At 42.1% G+C, this 22,289-nt stretch overlaps 1 protein-coding gene across 1 annotated transcript in view; it reads right to left on the reverse strand.

Annotated features, from left to right (window-relative positions):
• The window catches only part of LOC121711252 (dynein heavy chain 8, axonemal-like), a 49,734-nt gene that overhangs the window by 13,906 nt on the left and 13,539 nt on the right, over positions 1-22,289 (reverse strand). Inside the window, exons 39-68 of the mRNA XM_042094657.1 lie at positions 20,968-21,070; positions 20,731-20,835; positions 20,407-20,568; positions 19,523-19,747; positions 19,255-19,427; positions 17,088-17,266; positions 16,792-16,979; positions 16,601-16,687; positions 16,079-16,186; positions 15,834-15,968; positions 15,358-15,519; positions 11,997-12,243; positions 11,495-11,736; positions 7,280-7,420; positions 6,837-7,068; positions 6,531-6,673; positions 6,301-6,435; positions 5,624-5,746; positions 5,181-5,394; positions 4,821-4,930; positions 4,515-4,678; positions 3,045-3,237; positions 2,792-2,914; positions 2,457-2,587; positions 1,880-2,033; positions 1,613-1,777; positions 1,076-1,302; positions 832-950; positions 598-701; positions 203-379 (exon numbers count right to left, since the gene is read on the reverse strand). Coding sequence (XP_041950591.1) covers positions 203-379; positions 598-701; positions 832-950; positions 1,076-1,302; positions 1,613-1,777; positions 1,880-2,033; positions 2,457-2,587; positions 2,792-2,914; positions 3,045-3,237; positions 4,515-4,678; positions 4,821-4,930; positions 5,181-5,394; positions 5,624-5,746; positions 6,301-6,435; positions 6,531-6,673; positions 6,837-7,068; positions 7,280-7,420; positions 11,495-11,736; positions 11,997-12,243; positions 15,358-15,519; positions 15,834-15,968; positions 16,079-16,186; positions 16,601-16,687; positions 16,792-16,979; positions 17,088-17,266; positions 19,255-19,427; positions 19,523-19,747; positions 20,407-20,568; positions 20,731-20,835; positions 20,968-21,070 — 4,771 coding nt within the window. The remainder of the gene's footprint in view (positions 1-202; positions 380-597; positions 702-831; positions 951-1,075; positions 1,303-1,612; positions 1,778-1,879; positions 2,034-2,456; positions 2,588-2,791; positions 2,915-3,044; positions 3,238-4,514; positions 4,679-4,820; positions 4,931-5,180; positions 5,395-5,623; positions 5,747-6,300; positions 6,436-6,530; positions 6,674-6,836; positions 7,069-7,279; positions 7,421-11,494; positions 11,737-11,996; positions 12,244-15,357; positions 15,520-15,833; positions 15,969-16,078; positions 16,187-16,600; positions 16,688-16,791; positions 16,980-17,087; positions 17,267-19,254; positions 19,428-19,522; positions 19,748-20,406; positions 20,569-20,730; positions 20,836-20,967; positions 21,071-22,289) is intronic.

Here is a 22,289-nt window from a genome sequence, read left to right on the forward strand (position 1 = left end):
TCTCTCTCCTTCATTTTACAGTCTAATTTTTACTGACTAGAATGGCTCGGGGTCAAAGGTCATACGGAATCGATTAATCTGCACTAATTTTTTTAATCAGTTATTTTTCCTCAAATGAATTAATCGAAATTAATCAGTTATTTTGACAGCCCTAGTTCTTTTAGACAAATTATGTGGATTTGCAATGCAAACTCGGGCTTACATTCAGGGCATTTTCAGCCTCCTCCAAGGCAGGCTTGGCAGCTGCCAGTTTGACCTCTGCAAACGCCTTTTCCTTCTTAATCCCCTCCACGATCTTCAGGGCTTTGTCCTTTACTATCTGCACCTCATTCTTCACCACAGAGGCTGCCTCGGCACTCACTGTCACCTCTGCCAACACCTACAAGCACCACACGTTTCCAGCAACACCGATTGATTGGTTGATTAATTGATTGATTTTATTTATGGAATTCAAAGGATAAACACTTATTTCAAACATGGTCCTGTCACTCTCAGTAATGAAACACAGTGGTATGCGTAGAATTATGATGCACTGCAGTCGTATTTACTGTGTGGACTGAGCTATGAGAACTACCCAGGGGTCAAAGACCCTTTTACCTTGTCTGCCTTGACCGAGGCCACTGCTAGCTCTTTCTCTTTTACCACCAGGTCTTTAGATAACTGTGCCACTGACTCACTGGCCTCCAGCAGTTTAGACAGACCTGCCAGGAAAAGACATGGTGAACAGTTTCAGAAATCTGATCTACTGTGTTGGTACTGGTTTATGATATCACAGTAGTACAGGTTTAGTCCAGAAATGTTCAATTGGTGCACAGGAGGCTGGGTTCTTACCGACATTCATGCGTTCGGCCAGAGTATTGATGTACGAGTGCTTTTCTGCATAGAGAGTCTTATACCCATTAACAAAGGACAGGTAGGATTTGGGTGTAACATGTGTCCTTCGTCGGAATCTGTGAAAAAAAAAATTGATCAACACAAGGGATTCATATTCCCATTCGGCTCATTGGTTCATTGGCTCTCCCCTGAAGTGACAGTGACAAATGTCTGTATTCTTCTGCACAGAAATAGAAAATACCTCTCAAAGTAGCTGTCGCAGGTGACGGACACCTTGTCGTGGTAAATGCCCATTGTCTTGACCACTGCGGCCTTGACCTCGGGGGAGCAGACCATGGGGAACTCGGCCATGAAATAGTGGGAGACGGCCACCAGGGCCTCGCTGGGCCACGGTGTAAACCAGTCCATGGTGCAGCCAGAGATGAGCCCAGGGAACTTCAGCGAGCGCCCGCGGAACTTCTCACCCACCTGGACGCACACCAAGGACCAAAAAGCGTCTTAATTCCCCCAAAGCTTCTCCAGGATATGCTGGCACGTCTTCAATGTTTTCAGTGCCACATGAGACATGTATAGCCTATAACACTATGAACAAAACTTTTAGACTGTACTTTCTATGCTTTTTCATGTCTGGAAAACAGTAATTCATACTTTTAAGATCTGGCACAAGAACCCAGGAGATGGCTTTCACACTAAGAAGTGAAAGGCTTAGTGACATGGACAGCACAGTACAGGAGGATATTAGACTGTGTGTGAAATGTGTGGCGGGCAGGAGACAGACCGGGGAGAAGCACAGGACCACGTGGAGGTTCTTCCTGACTCTGGAGATGAAGTAGTCGTAGAGGTTGTCAAAGGTTGGCGGCTGCCTGGGCAGCTCCTTCTTCATCACAGAGATGAGGCTTTGCGTGATCTCGTCCAACTCGTCACGGGCAAAGAGATTGGACACCTGTGGTACGTGACACACATAACCTCACTTTGTAGAGGGAGCAAAAAAACTATGCTTACTGCAAACAAACAAAAACTAAATATATGACAACTCTGCGCTGACCTCTCCAGACGAGAGGACGTTGTTGAGGTACTCCAGGAAAGCCTCGTCCTTGATTTCGTTATCGGTGAAGATGAAGGTGATGCCTTTCCCCTCAGCACCTGCTGTTCTGTACAGCAACTTCAGGTCATCCATCAAATTGGTAGCATTGTAGGATCTAGAGGAACAGGAAACAGAAAATTACACGGATGAGACAGACATGTTATTTATACTACTTATTCTGCACTTTCGCAGTTTGACAGGTTCTGGATTTCACAAAACCTTTTTACTCCACCAAACCTTACACTCTTACTGAATAGTAAGTTTCTATTTGTTGAAAGGTAACTGACATTACATTTACATTCAGTTAACATTCAGTTAACAGACACTGTTCTCCAAAGAGACTTACATACAGTATGTCTATAGTACAAGGGATTACATTGTCCCCGGAGCAACTCGGGGTTAAGTGCCTTGCCCAAGGGCACAACAGTGGAAGCCAGGAATTGAACCCACAATTTTCAGGCTGCTGCACGCTAGCCCAGCTCCTTAACCACTACACTACCACCGCCCCTTATGTCTGATCGAGGGGTGCTGTCCGAACCTGGTTAGAGTGATCTGGAAGATTCGGTAGCCAGCGATGAAGGAGGCCAGGCGAGTGAGACTCTGCTTTCCAGAGCCTCCAACTCCAACCAGCAGAGCACTGCCACAATCCGTCCTAATGATGCGCGAGATCTGCGGCCCAACACATACACCGTTAACAACTGACTTTTCTCTTTTGTCCGTCAAAAGTTTGTGTTTGCGTGAGTGAAACTTAAGGGTAAAAACTTGAGCCAAAACAGATGAGGGATGAGCTGAAGTTAGATGGCCTGACTAATATAGGAATGAGAGATGGATAGGAACTGAAGAGGAGTAGAGAGACATTGAGAGTAGTGGAACCTTGATGATGTGAGTCATTGCATCGGTAAAGAACACCAGGTCAAGGCTGGTGCCTCGGACTGCCTCGTTATGCTGGCTCTGGTAGAACTGGAGCTTTTCAGACAGGAACTCAAAAGTTGGAACCTAAACAAAACACAAAAAAAAGTGCACATAGTAATGTATATCTAATATTTCGATGATTCTGTATTAGATCATGTCCCTGTTGGTGGGATGGAGGAGCATTACTCCGTGTTGTTTACTGCAATGGCCGTACCAGCTCATAAATCTTTGGTGCGTCTAGACAGACGTCATCTCCCTCATCACCCGTGGGTTCAGGTGCATCTCGCAGGAAGTCCACAAAGTAAGGGTCAGGGTGGATCTCTGGCACCAGGCTGGCGTCCACGTGCTCCTGGATCACTTGTGTTATGGCCTTATCAAACCACATCTTGTCTTCATGGCACACAAACCTGCAGGCCAATGGAACAAAGAGTACACTGCAGAATAGTTTGATGCAATCAGCTTCACATTTGAGTAATTATGGGGCAACAATATCACTTCTCTTCACAAGGGTGCAGCAATAAGCCAAAGGTTATAACAAGGGTGCAGCAATAAGCCAAAGGTTATAACAAGGGTGCAGCAATAAGCCAAAGGTTATAACAAGGGTGCAGCAATAAGCCAAAGGTTATAACAAGGTGGACATTTTGCTTTGGTAGCTTTGGCTATTGATACCCATAGTTTGTGGCAAGACTTGCTGGTAGTTGGTAGTTTAAATGAGAACTAACATGTTGATATAAATAAAGATTTGCTCCTTGTTAGGTTAATAATAGTTCCAGTTACAACGTAATATTTATGGAACGGATTATGTAACTGGAACGGATTCAATGTTATTGTCTTGTTCCAATGTTATTGACGAATGACAAAAAATTGGTTTCTTCTATAGAAACAAAGCCAACCTCCCTATGGAATGTAGGAAACAAGTTGTTGAAGCAGTTTTTATGTCAGTTCTAGACTATGGTGATGTGATTTATAGAAATGCTACTGCTTGCTCACTTAAAGCCCTGGACTCAGTCTACCACTCTGTCCTAAGGTACATTCCTGTGGATGGCTATAGCACTCATCATTGTGTCCTCTATGGTAAAGTGGATTGGTCATCTTTGACTGAGAGGAGACATAATCATTGGTATCTCTTTATTTACAAAAGTATTGTTGGAAAATTACCAGGTTATATTTCAAACATGCTTGTTTGGAATTCTGGTCCCTATCAGACCAGATCAAATGACTGTTTGATGCTCAAGGTTCCTCGTATCCACACTGAGTTGGGAAAGTCAGCCTTTTGTTATGGTGCCCCTACTTCCTGGAATAATCTCCAATGTAACATAAAAATGAACTCTCTACTTTCCTATAATCAATTTAGATCTGTAATCACAAACCTTCCTATGTCAAGTTGTACCTGTTTTATGTAAATGTTATTTTATTATTGTTATTATTAATATTTTCTGTATTTTTATTTTCCCTTCCTCCTTTATAATGTTATGTAGGTTATCTTATTATTTTATTTTGTTTTATTTTCGACAATTTTATTACACTATATCTCTTGTTATTCCATTGTTACTGTGTAATCTCGGCTTCACTGAAAATGAGGACTACCCTCAATGAACCTCCGAGAATAAATAAAGATTGAATGAATGGAGCCATTACTTGAGAAGGTCTACAGGCAACAAGTACACTCCATCTCCTGCCTCACCTGTCTGCAATCACCCTTATGCATTCACACTTAAAGAGAGCCAGTAAAGTGGCGACGTCTTCACACTCCTCAGTCTTGATGTTGAGCATGCCCTGCCAGATTCGGGACAGGTCGCGCAGGTTGAAGAAGTAGTGAAACTTTGATGGGGTGGGCAACATTTTCACCTGAGGGGTCACAACACCGGGGGGTTACAGTCAGAACCATCTCTCAGTTTTACAGTGTACAGTATACACGAACTGTACGAACCTTGCTAAGACTAAGTGGAGAAATTCTAAGACTTTAAGTGGAGAAATTCTCTTCTGTTACCTTAGTCATCTGCCAGACAATCCTAGAGGCAGACACTAGAGAGGGGATCATATCTGTGACCTCTGGCTTGAAATTTCTGCATTCATGGAAGTATCCACAACCAATAATTCCTGAGGAGGAGATGCAGAGCGGAAACACAATGAACCACAATGGAACTATTGTTATTTTGTACATGAATTTCTGTATTTTTAGACCACAGACTGGTGGGGTTTAATACCATGACATAACATAGTGTTTTGCTGATCCCTTCACAATACAATTTACAATGAGTTATTAAAAGCAGACTCTTTTAATGATGTTTTATGATAATATTGTGCTATGGTGTCCCACATTGTTTTTTTTTATAAAACAGATATGTACCAAAGATCTTGTCAATAGAGCTGTTGGCAGGGAGTGTGCAGTTGAAGACGCTGAACTGTCTCTTGAGTCGCTGGGGGATGTCGTTGCGGCCACCTCCAGGGTGGATCATGGCAGCCATAATCTGCACATCCACAATGGTGGTGAAGTCTCCAGGTTTGTCCAGGCTGTACATGCCCGTCATCTCCATCATCTGACGCACAATCTCATTGGTAATCTGGGCGGGAATGGCATAAATGTGTTAATTACAATCCTTTGAATTTACCCTTTTGCATCCAATCCAAATGGGTCTAAAGAGGGAGATCTACACTTGTAGTGTCTACTAGTACTAATGAAAGGTAATAATGGATTTGTTTAAAGAGTTTGTTTGAAAAAGTTTTAATGGTAAGAATGAGTATTATGGTTTGCATGCCCCATGGAGGGGATAAGAGTGTAGCTTTTGACACCTGATCTCCCCACTCGTTGACAACAGGCATGTTGATGTCATCCACAAAGACGGTCATCCTTCGACCACCGGGAGGGCCATACGTGCTGCCCATGCGCTTCTCAATGTAGCTCTCCACTGTGCGCTGCAGCCCAGCAAAGAAGATAGTCACAAACACACACATAGATAAACACACTCACACACTCTACCCACTCTCCCATCACTGACAGCCCCCCCCACCCACCAGCCAGCCAGGAACCTAGGAAACTAGGATCCTGTCTACCCTAACCCCCCCCCCCGCCCCCCCAAGCCTGATATACTTGAAATTACTGCATACTGCATATCAATGTAAATATACAGGTCACACAAGCACAAGTTTAAACTTCATGTAACTGTTAAGACTATATAAATATACAACACAACTACCTCTATTTTTTTTATATATATGTCCTATATTTCTATTTTGATACATACATGTTCTATATTTCAGTCTTGCACTTTAATTTAATGTTTATTGTCTATGGCTATGTCTATAGTATGTCTATGTCTGTATTTAAAGCATGTCTATGTCTGCATGGGAAAGTATGAAACAAAATTTCAATTCTTTGTATGACAAGTGCATGTAAAGAAATTGACAATAAAAGCCGACTTGACTTGACTTGACTTGACTTCAAATGTATATACTGATGTATATACTACCTGGAACATCACAGGCTCAGTGGCAGAGGAGAAGTTCATGGACTTGAACAGGTCAGTTTCTGGGTCATATTTCTTTGTGTAGCCTTTAATCATGACTGTCTTGGCAGTCCCTTGTTCACCAATGAGCAGAACAGCCTGTGTTGGGAAAGTGCACATTCCAACAGTTGACCTGTCTTGCATTCTTGCATGAGACATTTAATTTTTGGAATGTGCTAATAAAGGCTGGCTACCTTGTGTTGTTTTGCGATCGTTTCAATAAGGAAGTTGGTCCGTGTGTTGTCCACGTTGGGCACAAGGATAGAGGAGTAATCAGGGACGCAGTCCGTTGGGTAAACATATTCCACCACATATGACATCCAGTGATCCCACTCACCTGGAGCACAAAAAAGAGGGCTTTATCTCACATTGTCACCTCACACAACACAAATCCCTTCACTTGTACTTTCAGTTTAGCTTGGTGGGTTGAGGCCACCTAGGCTCTAACACAAGCTATTGAACCGACGCAACATGGCTGGTCGGACCGAGGCTGTGCTCACCATTCTGGTTGACCATGTACTCAAAGATGGTCTCTCCGGGCTTGGTGGGCGGCATGTCAATCTTACTCTCGTGCTTGCGCAGGAAGGCCTCCAGGCAGCTACGCCCGTCCAGCTCCAGCAGCGCACCCAGGCTCCACATCAGGCAGAAGACAAAGAGCCGGCCCAGGTGGCTGGAGCTCACCACACCGCCGGACTCCTTGGTGGGGATCAGGCCCTCCAGCAGATTCAGTGACTATACACACACACACACACACATATCACACATACGTTCACACACACACAAAAGTGCCCCCCCCCCACACAGTACATACAGGAGGAAAGCACATGTTTCTATCCATACAAAAAAAGCACAGTAAACCCATAAATATGATTTCTACAATACGTATTGAATAACCCTGGGTTATTACCAGTAATATCTAGCAGACATATGGACGTGAGCATACCTGCATGATGTAGTTGCACTCCAAGAGGTCCATTTTAGGTTTGAGGTTTTGCTTTATAAAGACATGTGCATCCTCAAACACTTGGTCATACAAACTGATCAGGGTGTCAGCTTCCTGGGCACTGCGTTTGTAAGCCCACCCCTGTTATGGAGAAATCAGTAGAACTGCATTTAACAGCACTGGAAACAAGTAGATTAAACATCTAAATGGGATAAACAATCCAAATGAAACCTATTTCTTATCTCTAAGTTAAATGCAACACATGTCCAGTAGTTGTTGCATAGCTTTTCTTTAACATCAGTGTTTCCGCTAGATTTTTTTTTAACAGTGGCGGCAGGTTAGTATGAAAAAACTGGCCGGGTGTCACTGCCGGGATGTTTTTTTTTTTTATTACAGTAGGTTTAATAGGTTTAGTCAGATTTTTTTTCTTTTCTTTTTTTTTTTCTTTTTCGCATGTCCAAATTTCCGTCAAGGATTCCCGGGACACTGAAAGACTGGGGTACACGAAACTTGGTGGGCATGTAACCCCATATGGATAGCATGGAACCATCGTTTTTTGTTTTGATCTGTAGCCCCCCCCCCCGCTGGACTGCACCCCCCGAAAGGAGGGTAGGGCAGACACAGTTTTCTGTGAATATCTCGAGAACAGTAGGGTTTAGGAGGACCATTTTTTTTTTTGTATGTTGATCTCAAAAGGGCAATGTCAACCCATTCCATAACCACTCATTTCATGTATAGCGCCACCTAGTTAAACACAAAAAAGTAAAAATGAGGTGTTGTAATCGCAGGTACCTGTGACCTAACATAGTCAAAACTGCACGAAATTGGAAGTGTAGGATCATTATGACACCCTCTGAATGCACGCCAAGTTTCGTGGAATTCCGTTCATGGGGGGCCACACAATAACGGGGTACACGAAACTTGGTGGGCATGTAACCCCACATGGATAGCATGGAACCATCGTTTTTCGTTTTGATCTGTAGCCCCCCCCGCTGTACTGGACCCCCCGAAAGGAGGGTAGGGCAGACACAGTTTTCTGTGAATATCTTGAGAACCGTAGGGCCTAGGACAGGGGTGGGCAAACTGCGGCCCGCCAAGCACTTTCATCCGGCCCGCTGAGCATTTCATTTGGTTATCAGGCTGCTCGCTATTTTTTTCCTGCGATAGAGACGACGTTGGTTAGCTTTACTGCAAACTGCTTTTCACTCTCCTTAGAGAACAATGTCAATGTCAAAACAACATGTTAAATAGAGATAACATCATGTTAAACCAAGTTAACTCTTAGTTATCTCCTTTGCAGCAGATCTAACGTGAACATGCGATCCATTTAATTGGGAACGCGTCTGCACTCACGAGAGGGAGAGAGAGCCACAGGTTCCAGCTGGCTTGTCATTGTTGATAATTGATATCTCCTTCTTATAAGAAACTTTTAAAAGGAAATCATGAAGGCAGCAGTAGTTCCCACTACTGACCATTTAAAAAGTGTGAGAGGGCCATACCGTAACAGGCAGAAGATCATTGAGAAATAAACGTGAATTAAAGCGACTGTCATAAAGCGACAGTGCACAATTTATACATTTGTTAAACAGCATTAAATTAGCAGTATTTTTAAGCAATTAATATTTTAAAAGAAATATTAAGAAAATACATTTTAAAATAAACACACAAGCACGCACACACACACACACCCACACACATAAACATAAACGTGTACACGCACACAATTCAAGAATTTCTCAGAATTATGAACATGCAAGATGGGGGTGGGGTTGTATAAAATTAATTTTACATGTGAAATCTATGAACTAATCATGTTTTGGTACTTGTTGTCTAGCAGATACCAGTGAGAACTGAGTGTGGATAATGCAATTTAGCGAGACAGTTAGAATCATATAGGCCTTTTAGCGTGATTTATTTTTGTGGAAAAAATGTGCTGGACTGGGCGGCGGTCATATTTTGTACCGCTCTGCGGTACATCTAGTTCTAGTAGCTAATCACACCATTTAGCCTAACGTGACTTGAGAGGGACAGGATTCAGGAACTAAGACAGGCCCATCTTCTTCTTACTGTTTCTCTGTACAAGCCAATAAGGTAAAATTGTGTACCTGACAAGTTTCGGCTACCTTGCCTCTGTAGCCTTCATCAGAGGTGTCACGTGATGTTGGTGTGACGTCGTCTGAGCTGTGTTATATGGAGTTTTCCATCCCACCTGATGTGAACCGGGATGAAGGAGCCTACCAGCTATCCCACACCTGGGACACAGTCCTGCAGGGCCGCCCCCGGCTGTATGAAAAACCACCAGACAGCAGAGGCCCCCCCCCCCCCCCCCCCCGGAGCACCCCAGGGGACACGGCCGGATGGAAAACTCCATATAACACAGCTCAGACGACGTCACACCAACATCACGTGACACCTCTGATGAAGGCTACAGAGGCAAGGTAGCCGAAACTTGTCAGGTACACAATTTTACCTTATTGGCTTGTACAGAGAAACAGTAAGAATTAGTAATACAGTAAGCCTAATGAACCTCTTCAAAGGCCCATCTTCTGTCTGATTCACGTCACATTAACCCATGCATTAAACCACATTGTCACTTGAACGCTTGAACATACCGGTAGTTCACGATGACAATGGAGAAACGCTTAGCTTACTTCGTTTATGACAGAAATGAAGTTTTGTGCCAACACGTTGTAAAAACACAACTCACAACACTGCCTTTATTTGGTGCAAATCTCCTTTGCTTTATAGTCCGCGATTCACATTAGGCCTACTAGGCCATCACCGCGAGTGCATACAAAATGTTTTGCAATTTACCTTCGTTACTACCACCTTTGTTGCTTTTTTACTGCGTCGATTTGCGATTGAGTGCGCATCTAATGTAACAGCGGTGTCTTCGCGGAGACATCCTCTCTCCAGTTTCATTTTTGCTGTTGTTGCGAGCGAGCTTAGGTCTATAGACTACGATATGGGAAATACTTTATACGATCAGCTTCAGAAATTAATGGGTTTTCCTTGGCCTGTGCTACACCTTTCCACCAAGTTGTGCGAAAATTGTAGTTTTTGAGATGTTGACAAACATTCGTAGCACATGGAAGCTCTTGATAGCGCATGCCACTAACGTCTATAAAACAATATATTTATGGAATAAAACTAGACAGGTACCTCGGATTAGCATTGCTGTTTATTCATAAACTGCAATTTTCAGCAGCCAGCAGAGGGCATTTACCTACTATGCTTCCGGACAATATTTTGCGTCCCCCCTAATTCTGAAGCAGTGGCACCGCTAAATGAAGAGGAAACACTGAGAAGAAAGTTAATGCTTTAAATAGGCTACATCAATATATAATATGTGAACTGAAACTGGACGGGCCATAATAACCTCTGAATAGTTTAGGCTACTTGGTTAAATTGCAATGTGAGTGGCAGCCAGCAGGGGAGGATACGTCGCAGGATTATTTAAAAAGCAAATGTGCGTCTGCCCTGATTCTGATACCGTGGCGGTATTAATTAAACTGTGGGGGGCCGCCATGCTGAAATAAACGTAGAGGAAACACTGAACATTGTATCCAAATTTGAACAGTTGGGTCAGAGCTCCTGTTGAATGAATCATGACCAGAGACTTTCTAATGAGGAGACACAGCACTCAAAAAATCCTCCATAGAAATGCATGGGGTTAGTTTGTAACGTCTACACATATCCCACCCCTTCCTCGGCAAAACGTCAACATGTAAATACATTGAGCCAATCATGAGGTGTGATGTGAATACATTGAGCCAATCATATGGTGTGTTGTGAAGACATCTTGCCAATCATGTGTTGTGAACTCGCCGCTGGAGCAAGATTGGTGTCGTGAAGCCTTGCACATGCGCATTTCTGCTGAATAGGATGCACAATGAGTGCCCAAAAAGTGTTGCTATATGGCCGCCGAATGGAGGGCCTAAAAGGACTTTGTCATGACTCATGATTCATGGATCAATTACAGTTTAGTGTATTGTACTATTGTATACTGTGTATTGTTCCATTCTTTGTTTCGATTCATGATTACTGCATGTGTGATGTATCAATAATTAAGCTGATCCCTAACATTATACAAAGTAGGCTATAATACACTCATCAGTAAATAGGTTAGTTAGAGACTACTATGGTGGGAGAGCACGGCCCTACTTCATTTCATTCCAGTAGTTGGTTGTCCACTCGTTCTCTTCCAGTGTTTACCTGTAGGATGGGCCTCCAGCTCAGAGCCGATGAGCTCATGAACACCATGCCCACTCTGGAGACAGTGGCTGGGGAGGCGTTGTCCATGTTGTGCACCTCAAACACCAGCTTGCAGCAGGGGGACATGGTGATACGGTCACCGTTGGCCAGGGTGAGAGTCTTGTTGTCGTCCAGGACAGAGTTCAAGTTCTCAATCCAAATGGCGTCCACAGGGCCATCCAGAACTATCCAAATGTTCTCACCTGGTGTCATGAGGAGCATCAATCACTTTCACACCTTAAGAACTGCAGACTGATACTGAACCAAGTGAGTGTAACACTGCATCAATGCAATGCACTGATATGCAATTTCATCATCACTTTTCATAGCCTACATATATATATACAATCATCATGCTACCCCTACTGTGGTGTCTGACTTTTCCAAACTATTTATGTTTGTCATCACCTAGGGGAACTGTTCATTTGTTACTCATTATACTCCTTTTCTGATGATCATTTACCCTTCTTAGCTTTCAGAGTCTTCCTCCACAGCGTGGAGAAGATGCCATCTGTCCAGTCATTGGTTGCGGCGTCCAAGCGGCCAAACATCTGAGGGGCAGTGATGGCTTTGGGGTTCATCCTCATCTCTCTGTGGGGGGTGCCACAGTCCGACAAAGCTCGCATCAAGATGTTAATGACCATGGTCTTGCCTGCCCCACTGGGGCCCAGGGTCATCAGACCGTGACGGACACGCGAAGCTTCATATAACTAAACACCAACAACAGAACAAATCACAGAAAGCAAACAGATGTTTAGCAACAACATCCACCAACACTACATTTCAGCCATTTTATGACACTGACAGCTGTTTGACCTTTGTACCTTGCAGAACTATTTACACAATTTCCTTCAAAATAAACATTCACCTGCATAAACTAATAGGACGCAAAATGTGCCTACTATACTGACTTAATAAAATCAAGAAAGAATATTATCAGGGATTAAAGTGAAAAAAAAAATCGTTTGACTGAACTTTTTTCAGGCCATAAGTCATACGTTGTTCTTATCTACCTATAGAGATAGCACCCCTTTTGCGATCGCGACCTATTGGTTTTTAATGTACAAAAAGATGCAAACAGCAAAGTAAAGGGAGTATTTGCCTTATTCACACGGCGGCCATTGTTTAAACCAAAACGAGGCTACAGGGTACACTTATTATATAATTAATGCCACCTACAGGTGAATGCATAGAACATAACAATCCTATGGTTTGTGTACCCTGTAGCCTCGTTTTAGCCGCCAATGGCCGCCATGTGAATAAGGCAAATTGAGAGTGTTCTTGATTGAGATAGCGTTTTCCTGATGAACAAAAATATATTTTAGTACCATCCCTGACCATTGCTGATTAGCCATTGCTGTTCTTTTCTACTGCAGCAATATTGTAGAAAGGCTTTAACGCACTCTTATTTAATTACTTCAGGCCAAAAGTGTTTAAAGGGGAGATTTTTTTCTTGTTAATATGCAATTCAACACCAAGTAAAATCTATAAAATCAAGTTTGCAAGACTTCCCATTTCCTCATCAAAGTAACGAACCAGAAGATTCTAGATATTGTTCATATTTCCATTTGTTGCCTCATCCGCATTTAATGAAAACATGGTAATTTTGACAACTCAGTTTTTGACAACTCAGTTTTCCAAGATAACGACAATCTGGAGACGGTGCTTTTGTCTTCAGCAACAGATTGTATAAGGTTGACAAGAGGTTGCGATATGGTGAGGGACAGGTCGTGTTGCGCTATGAAAGAACATGCGTAGCCTACTTTCTAAACGTAAAAACGGTCAGCCATAGATAAACGTAGCCTACCTCTGTCGTGGTGGCTAGTTGCACCAGGTAGGTAAGATGTCCTGAAGTGCACAAACGTTAACCGTATGGCGGTCTTCTGATTGGTGGCCTGCTAAAACGTTTTGCTATTGCATCCATAAACAATTTTCTTGCAGCGAACCGCGCAAAAGCAAACCCCTGGCACTTTAATTTCTTTACACCATGGCTTGTTAGTTCTCCCCCGTTTCCAACAGCCGCCCATCTCCATTTATTTTTTAACTTTTGACACCTGCCTTCCTTTAGCAACAACGCATCCATGACAGCTAGTGGTTCTGGTAGGCCTATTGGTTATGGTTTTGTGCTATAAATTAATAATATTTTATAGCAAAGTTTTAAGTTGACTATTTTAATTGTATGGTTATTTTTTGTCAACATACACTCACAACCTACTGTCGTTAAAAGTGAGGCCTAAGCAAAATAGGCTAAAAGGCTGTCTGTGCGTCACAAACAGACTGACCCCCTTACTCAACAGTTCGCAATGATGACAGTGATATTATTATTTTTTTTTATGCCAACACGCTCAGTCAAAACCTTCCGTCGCAATTGTGAAAAACATTGTTGTACATGTCATAACAGACGGGATAATAAATTGCATAGGCTACGGTTTATATTGCGTCGCTTTACACATAATGTTAGTTGCATTGATTAAAAACTGTAACAATACTAGTAGCCTACATCGGGTGGCATAGAAGGCTATCTGTTTAAGTCATAGGTGACACCCAAAATGAATGACCTCCCCTGACAAGTTTGCGATAGTAAGAAATTGTCTACATTTATGCACGGAAAGAACACAGCCTACGCTTCTTCTCAGGAGCGTGCGGTCCATATGGGCAGGTGGGGCAGCGAACTACCTGAAGCATCCTCCACAAAAAATAGTTCTTCAGTAAATCATTGCTCCAAGTCTACTTTTAATAATGTGATTGTCACATTAATTATCTATAGTTTCTGTAGGCTTTCCAACTATTTTTGGTCTATTGACATCAACTTTTGGATGATGATGGCGATTCTCGTTGAGTGTAATGTGTCATGCAATGTTGGGGCAGGGCACCTCGACGATCGCATTCCTCAATAATTTATCGCCTGGTGGCTTTAAAGAGGATTGCAATCCGCGCTAAAAGACGCCTGTATGGTCATATTCTAGAACTACTCAAATTATTCCGCCAGTTATAAATTAGGCCTATCGTTTCATTTCAAGATGCAGAAATGGCGAGTAGTGTTGCACCTGTTAACCGTGTTGAGTTTCTGTTAAATTAGGTTGAAATTAGAAGATAGAGTGGTCAGACAATTATCCATAACACCCAACTGTCTTGAGTTGCAGTTATAAAACCCAACTACTTAAAAATATTAGATAGTTAGCAGCAGGCCAGACAGAACAAAACAAAAAAAGTTTTGTTATGCTTCGCTGGTTTAACGTGATGAGAACGGTGCAAACTTAACTGATGTGTTACTGATCTACAATTCTGACTGTGACATGAATTAAGCATACAGCAAAGTCCTGTAAAATATGTCATTTTAATGTAGCTCAAAATGATAGGCTATTAAAAAAAGTCAGACTTTCTGCCCTACCAAAATGTATGGTCACGCTTCTCCGAATTCGCACATAGAGCTCACAATATCATATCCAAAAAAGTTAAACGGATTGGCCAACCTCATCAGCTGTATCTAATGTGTCACTATAATCCAACTTTTAGACCGTTCTAGTCCTGAATTTCCCCTCGGGGATCAATAAAGTATCTATCTATCTATCTATCTATCTATCTAGTCCTCCATACGTGTTCTTTGGAAAAGCAAAGGTGATAATCCCCCCCCCCCTATTTTTTTCTTATCGGATCTGCATCGATCTCAAATATGACATTTCTAAAATCAAATTGACGGAAATCCGTCCTATGACGGAGAACTTTAATCCTTGTATTATTCATAGTGTTTAATGATACTAAACTTAAGTAATTGTAATTGTAGAAGCAATCCATTTGTAAGTGATCAGAGAGCAGAGCAGTACCTGCACTAGTTTGAGGTTCCAGGGTGGGTGGTTGACGACGCCTGCCTGGTGCACCTGGGTCTCCACAGCAGCCTGCAGTTCAACATATGTGCTGCTGTCCAGCTGGATGCCTGGGAACAGGTCACTGATCAGGCTGAGGAAGAGCGGCTCGTCCTCATCCACCTGCACACACATACCAAATGAGAGTCACTTTACGGAATAATGACACAACAGCAATCAGTACTTTTCATGAGTGTATCAGTGCTCACAGAATCCCACTATCAGTCCATTCAGTTTTTTAAGGAATAAAAAAGCTTTAGAATAGAACTTAACTTTCCTAACCACTGTTCTACAACTGATGTAGCTATACATTTCTTATCAAACCATGTCATTGCTGTACTATATTGTAGCAGTGATGTGTATGAGATACTGGTTCATAGTTAGGTGTGTAAGGTGGTGTGTTGGCCTAAAATGCACTAGTGTGGCCTAGAACGCACCAGTTTTGAAAGGTTCATGTCACGCAGCACTCTCATGACGATACTGGACTCGGTCTCTTGGGGCCGGGCTCTTTTTTGAGCTCCAAGAGTCCTCAGCACTGACAGGATGTTCCTCAAACCGAAGTCATAGTGGACCTACAGGCCAAGGTCAAACAAGCACTGTCAGTAAGGTCCAGACAAACTGTGAATTTTCAAAACAGTAGAAATGCTTTGAGTATGCTTTGATGACAAGTTGAGACACTGACCTGCTTTGTGAGCTGCTCCTCACAAAGCTTATAGAGCACAAAGAATTTCTGGGCCAAGATGACATTCTCTATAAACCCACAACTGGCCAACTTCACCCTCATAATAATCTGAATGGGAGGAATGGGGAGGATTACATGGAGGTCCAACCAGCAAATCTTAAAGCTTTTCTAAGACACAAAACCAATGGCATTGCTGCTCTTCAAGGAAAAAAACATCAGCTTTAGTTAGTTATTGAAAACATTAGCCTCTCATACAACCTGGATATAATATTATTTTTTATTTAATTTTGGGGCTTTTTTATGCCTTTAATTTCACAGGACAGTGGAGAGTGACAGGAAGCAAGTGGGAGCAAGTGGGAGTGAGAGATGGGGTGGGATCAGGAAAAGCCCCAACCAGTTGCGTAATTTATAATACATATTCTTACCAGTAATTTGTGTGAAAGCCACTAATTGCTCAAACCCACAGAAAAGGAAGTGACATCCTAATCCTAAACGAAACGGTAAGAGCTACTTGAAGCTCACCTGTCTGTCTGGGACCATCATGGACACAGTCCTGAACTGCACCTTCAAATTCTCCGGAAGTTCTTGACGACCTGCATAGCCAGGGTTCTGAAAATTAAACACAGCTGGTTAGGGTGGACCATCTGCTACTACTACTGACACAAAAGGGAATGGTTGCAACTAAAGGTCATCCGCATCTGCTACTCACTCACCATAGTAATGAAGAGACCAAATTCTGGATTAAGATCCACATTGTCTCCATCAGTGAAAATGAACTGAGTTTTACGCTCTTTACGAGAAGTCAGGACAATGTAGATCTGCTGGGCTGCTACCGACAGGACAGGCAAGTCAATTCTGTTGAACTCGTCAAAGCATCCCCAGGACCCAGACTGTGCCAGCCCTATGAAGACATATACTCTCTTATCAGTCACAGTCTTCACCATGTGAGGTGTCAGTGCAGAGATCATTTGGAAATCAATATTGTATGTGAACTAACTCATTAACAAACCTTTATAGATTCTGCCAAGGCCTCTGAAGTCCATTTGGTCTGAGCAGTTGAAGACCACCACGTACTTCCCCAGGCAGCGGCCCATATCTTTGGTGGTCTCAGTCTTTCCTGTTCCAGCGGGTCCCGCTGGCGCTCCACCCATACTCATGCCCAGGGCCTGAGCCAGCGTGATGTAGCACCTTCAGGCAGACCACAGCACTCAGTATCACTAAACGCCACACACCACACCACTATATAAACTTAACAGAACTTGTGAAGTCTCAGATAAGATTTTTGATCTGCATCTAAATGCCATCCAAAGTCAACCAGATTAAGAGACACAGTGACAGAAATCATGTCAGAATCATAAGAATCAGATGCATGTTTATTGCCAACAAGTATGTTTTCACATACGAGAAATGTATTTTGGTCTCAAGGTGCATGACATACAATAGTTCAGGGTTTCCCGCAACACTTTGCAGCTAAGGCGGCCGCCTTAGTAACACACGCCTGCCGCCTTAACTACGTCGTCAAAAAATAAATAAATAAATAAATAAATACATTTAAAAAATGTATAGGTAGGCCTATATGAGCAATATCCGCTGTGTTACTCGAGGTCTACTGTTTTCTCCCTTTCATTCCAAACCGTGACCAACGTCAGTCTCCCTTCTCTGCAGAATGCATAAAAAACAAATAATAATAAACGTGCCATGAATTGAACGTTTTTTACAATCTTTAAATGCCGTAATTCCTCAAATTTGACCGGGTTCTATTATTTACTTAGGCTGCGCAAAGCACAGGGCTTTATTTGGGACAGGCTTGTAATCGAGACAGTCGCTTTCAGTCATTGAACGTGCGCTGCTGTAATGGAAACCTTATTGCGTAGCCAAGGCCTACGGTCGCCTAAACTGATTTTTTTTTTAATTTTGCAAGATTAACTGTTTTTTATTAAATTCGTAGGCTGGAATGCCTCGCGGCAACAATTGTGTTTAAATGTAGTAGCCCAAGCGACTGTTAGCTTGAGAGCGACGTGTTGAGACCCATTAGGACAACGACTTTTCATTGGCAACAGTAGGCTATTAAACCAACCAACAATATAAACTATTAAGAAGAGTTTTTAATTTCAAGAAGACTCTTTAATTTGATTGAGTTAAATCAAAACATTGTTTTTTAGTGCTCGAGGACTGAAAAAGTTGTGTAGGCTACACCGCGCCACTTGTAGTCTGCATAAACAGTCCTTGCAAAAGCTGCGTATAGGTGTGGGCTGAAGCCAACCTGTTTGAGGGAGAGCACAGGAAGCGAATGTGTGCTCTACCCTGCGCACTAATAATGTATCTAGGCTAATCTATATTTTTAATAGGCAATATTACTGCATGCTGCTATGGAAACAATAAGTCAATACATTAAGACATATTGTGAGTAACACAGGGATGGACGTTAATTACTGAAATTTTAAATGCGTTACCTTACTTCCTTATTTAATAAAGTAACTAAATTACAGTGACACATTAACACTTTGTAACTCGTTACCCCAACACTATCCAATACTGACAGCTGGGCTCATAGCTTGCAGGTTTGCTAGTGGCCTACCAAGGCGCTGTAACGAGACTCGACATGGGAGATGAATCATCGGTCAACTCTCACTGTATTCTACTTTCTTATTGCACACTGGAGAGGAAAAAATGCTGGTAGGCTACCATAGGCTATACTTAATTTAAACTTTCTAAAAAATATTTTCCATTTGATTGGTTAAACCGCCACCCGCCCGAATTGAATTAAAATATTATTTTTCGTCATGTTATCTGCCAGATCCACGGTTTATCCGCGGCTGTAACCGCCAACCGCACATCTCTAACACACGTTAGAGAGAAATATTCCCGGTACCGGAGTGCAATGTCCTCGTCTCCGGAGACATACGAGCGCCCTGACGCGTCTCCCTCTCCTTCGGCGTTTCGCTTTCCATGCAGCGGTGATAATGTCCAAAATGACAGCGAATGAGGCGGTGAGGGTAGGGAATAAGTCCTTGGGGATAGTAGCCACAATAACTACTGAGTTCTTCTCTAGTGTAAGAGTTCGCTAAAGAATTGCAAGAAACTGAGTTTACAAACAAACAAAAACAAAACAAAGCGCACCAAGACACCGAGGCAGCCATTTGCGGTGCCATGGCAACCAGTATCAGTGATCCTACCTGTCAGTCAGAGGGGTGATGACCAGACGGTCTGTGCAGCCCAAGAACTCATTTTGATAGATGAAGTCCACATCAGTGATGGACACCAAGACCTGGTCCAGGTCCTCTTTGAAGTAAAACCTGCTCTGTTTCAGCCACTCAAAATCGTTCACTGACTTGATGTGCATTTTCACCTACAAAGAGAAGAGCAGGCATCAGAGTTCTGCTCCATTCACATAACCTCTGACATTCACTGAGCAAAGATGCCAAAACAACACTGCTAACTCACCAGGTCGTCAAAGATATCTCTTTGGTGGACATGGATTGTCACCAGGGTCTCAAACTTCACTCGGTCAAACTTGGTCAAGTCATGAGTAGTCTGTGAGATGAGTGTGTTGAGCAGGTCCAGGAACTTCTGGTTGGTCAGCGGCATGATCTTCTTGTCGTCTTTGGCGTTGCGCAACGCCTCCTCGGAGTCTCGGGTCCAGAGCATCTGGATCCCCAGAAGGCCCACCTGAGAAGCAGAAAAGCATCAACTGAGCGTCCTCCACCCTTTTACATACACTCTATCAACAACAAACCATCATCAAGCATTAAAGGAGAAATACTTGAGCTAGGAAAAAACATTTTTGTTTTTTTCTGTACCGACAGTACTCGGTGACCTCAATAAATGGAGATCTATGTGAAAAAAATCGCTGTATTTCTCCTTTAAGGCTGTACATCCTTAACCTAATTCTACTGTGTTGTCATTTTGCTTGCCTCCATAGCCACAATACTGACATATCCCTGGCTGGGCTTCAGATATTGAAAAGTGCATTCATGAAAATTTGGTTAAAGAAATGCACATCTGCATGCGTTTCCATCCACTGTGAGTTATGCAAATTATATACGGATATTCTTCTAATCAAGGGAACAGCTCTGAACAACTATGGGATCAAAACGTAGGGTTGACAGGGCAATGTTTACAGAAACAAGTAGGTAGACATACAGCAAGAATGAATTAACCCCCTCCAATAAATCAAGTTTTTAATGAGCAGTAGAAAATTGTATGTGAATTTGAAGTGTTTCCGATCAGAATTTCTTATTCAAATGGTCAACATTCCCATGAACACGTTGATTGGAAACCAAGCTAGCATGTACTGTATTCTAAAACTGTTCTTGTCCTGTACCCACCTGAGCTTGGAACTGATTGAGGAAATTGAGCAGCTGGAAGCTAGAGTCGTTGATCTGAAGGTCTGCTGCTTTTATGACAGAGTGCAGAGAGGACTGCTGTTGCATCAGTAGTTCACCTAGCCACAGCTCGACAGGCCCACGGGCCATCACTGGGTTGTCCAGCTAACACACACACACACATACAGACACACATACACTTAAACATGTATAACCACATACTCTAAGCAAATATACACAAACTTGCTCAATTACTATCACAAAAAAGAAATGTCAATTTGGATCATCTTTGACTTGTCCCCATACATCATAAGCTCCATAACTTACAGGCACTTTTTCGCCTTCCTGTGAGATGACGGCCAGAATCTTGTCATAGTCCTTGGCATGGAACTCGACTTCGTTGACATTGTCAAACACTCCCAGGAGATGAGACTACAAAGAGAGCAGCAGTGTGTGGGAGCCAAGACATAACCCTTCATTTATGTGAACAAACTCACAATAACATAAATAAATATAACACCACATTTGACAATGTGAGATGCCTTATACAAAGGAAAGCGTTACCTGGATAGTGTGGGAATCGCTGGCCTGCCCCAAGATCTCAAGGAGGGAAGGATCAGACACGAAGAAGAAGCGTGGAAACTGGAGACGCTTTTTCTCAAGGTAACTTTGACATGAAAGACATCAACTTCCAGGTTAGTGATATGTTCCCCAATTTTTTATGTTGCATATAACTGAACTAAGGCACCTTAATGAAATATATAAATTAAACTAGAAAATGTAATTTCGAGGAAATTACCAGTGCATGAAAATGCAAAACTGTATATTAACATAAAATACAAAACAAACTTTTATTTGGAAACAGTTGTGGGCAGAGGAAACAGTTGACTGGAGTCATAGTTGATAACAACTGACAGTTGAAATGGCTGAACAATTAAATAGTTGAGTAGTTTAAATAATTAAATTATTTAATAGTGAATTATTGTAGTGAGGACATTTATTTTGAAACAGTTGTGGGCAGAGGAAATAGTTCAACAGAGTCTGTAGTCTTAAGAGAGCCAGATTGTATGCTTAAAGCCTGAGACAGATAGTTGAAAAGTTGAATGGTGAATAGTTTGAAGAGGATGAATGGATAGAAAGTTGGATGGAATGTGCCTTATATCCTTGTAGAATGGAGAGACACAGAGAGAGTTGGCCTAGTTGAGCAGAAAGCAGTTTAACTGGCCCTTTGATGGGTCCTAGTTGAGCAGCTGGAAGTTGATACAGGTGCAAATCAAGTTAATTAGCCCATTGTGATGTCATAGTGTCAATGCAAAGTCTATGGGGAAAAATAAGCTTGTTTTTTATTAATATCTCAAAAAGTATAAGGTTTACAAAAGTAAATACATTCCCCAAGTGTCCTTTTCAAGACCTACGTTACAAGGTTTGAACAAAGTTTCTACGTTAAACGGTTAAAAGCTGAATTAGACGCATAAATTTGGTGGGAAGAATAACTAGAAAAGCATTTCCTGAAGGAAATACAGTGCATGAAAATGCAAAAAAATATGATGTAAAATATCATACAGAGTAAAAACAAACTATATTGGTTGCTAGGTAGATGAGGTTTAATATAGTTAGAATGACTGAACAGTTAAATAGGTGGATAGTTTAAATGGTTAAATTATTTGCTAGGTAGATGAGGTTTAATATAGTTGGAATGACTGAACAGTTAAATAGGTGGATAGTTTTAAAGGTTAAATTATTTGCTAGGTAGATGAGGTTTAATATAGTTGGAATGACTGAACTAGGTAGATGAGGTTTAAAATAGTTGGAATGACTTAACTAGGTAGATGAGGTTTAATATAGTTGGAATGACTGAAGAGTTAAATAGTTTAAATGGTTAAATT

Source organism: Alosa sapidissima, chromosome 6 (assembly GCF_018492685.1).
Source record: "Alosa sapidissima isolate fAloSap1 chromosome 6, fAloSap1.pri, whole genome shotgun sequence".
Classification (NCBI taxonomy): Eukaryota; Metazoa; Chordata; class Actinopteri; order Clupeiformes; family Clupeidae; genus Alosa; species Alosa sapidissima.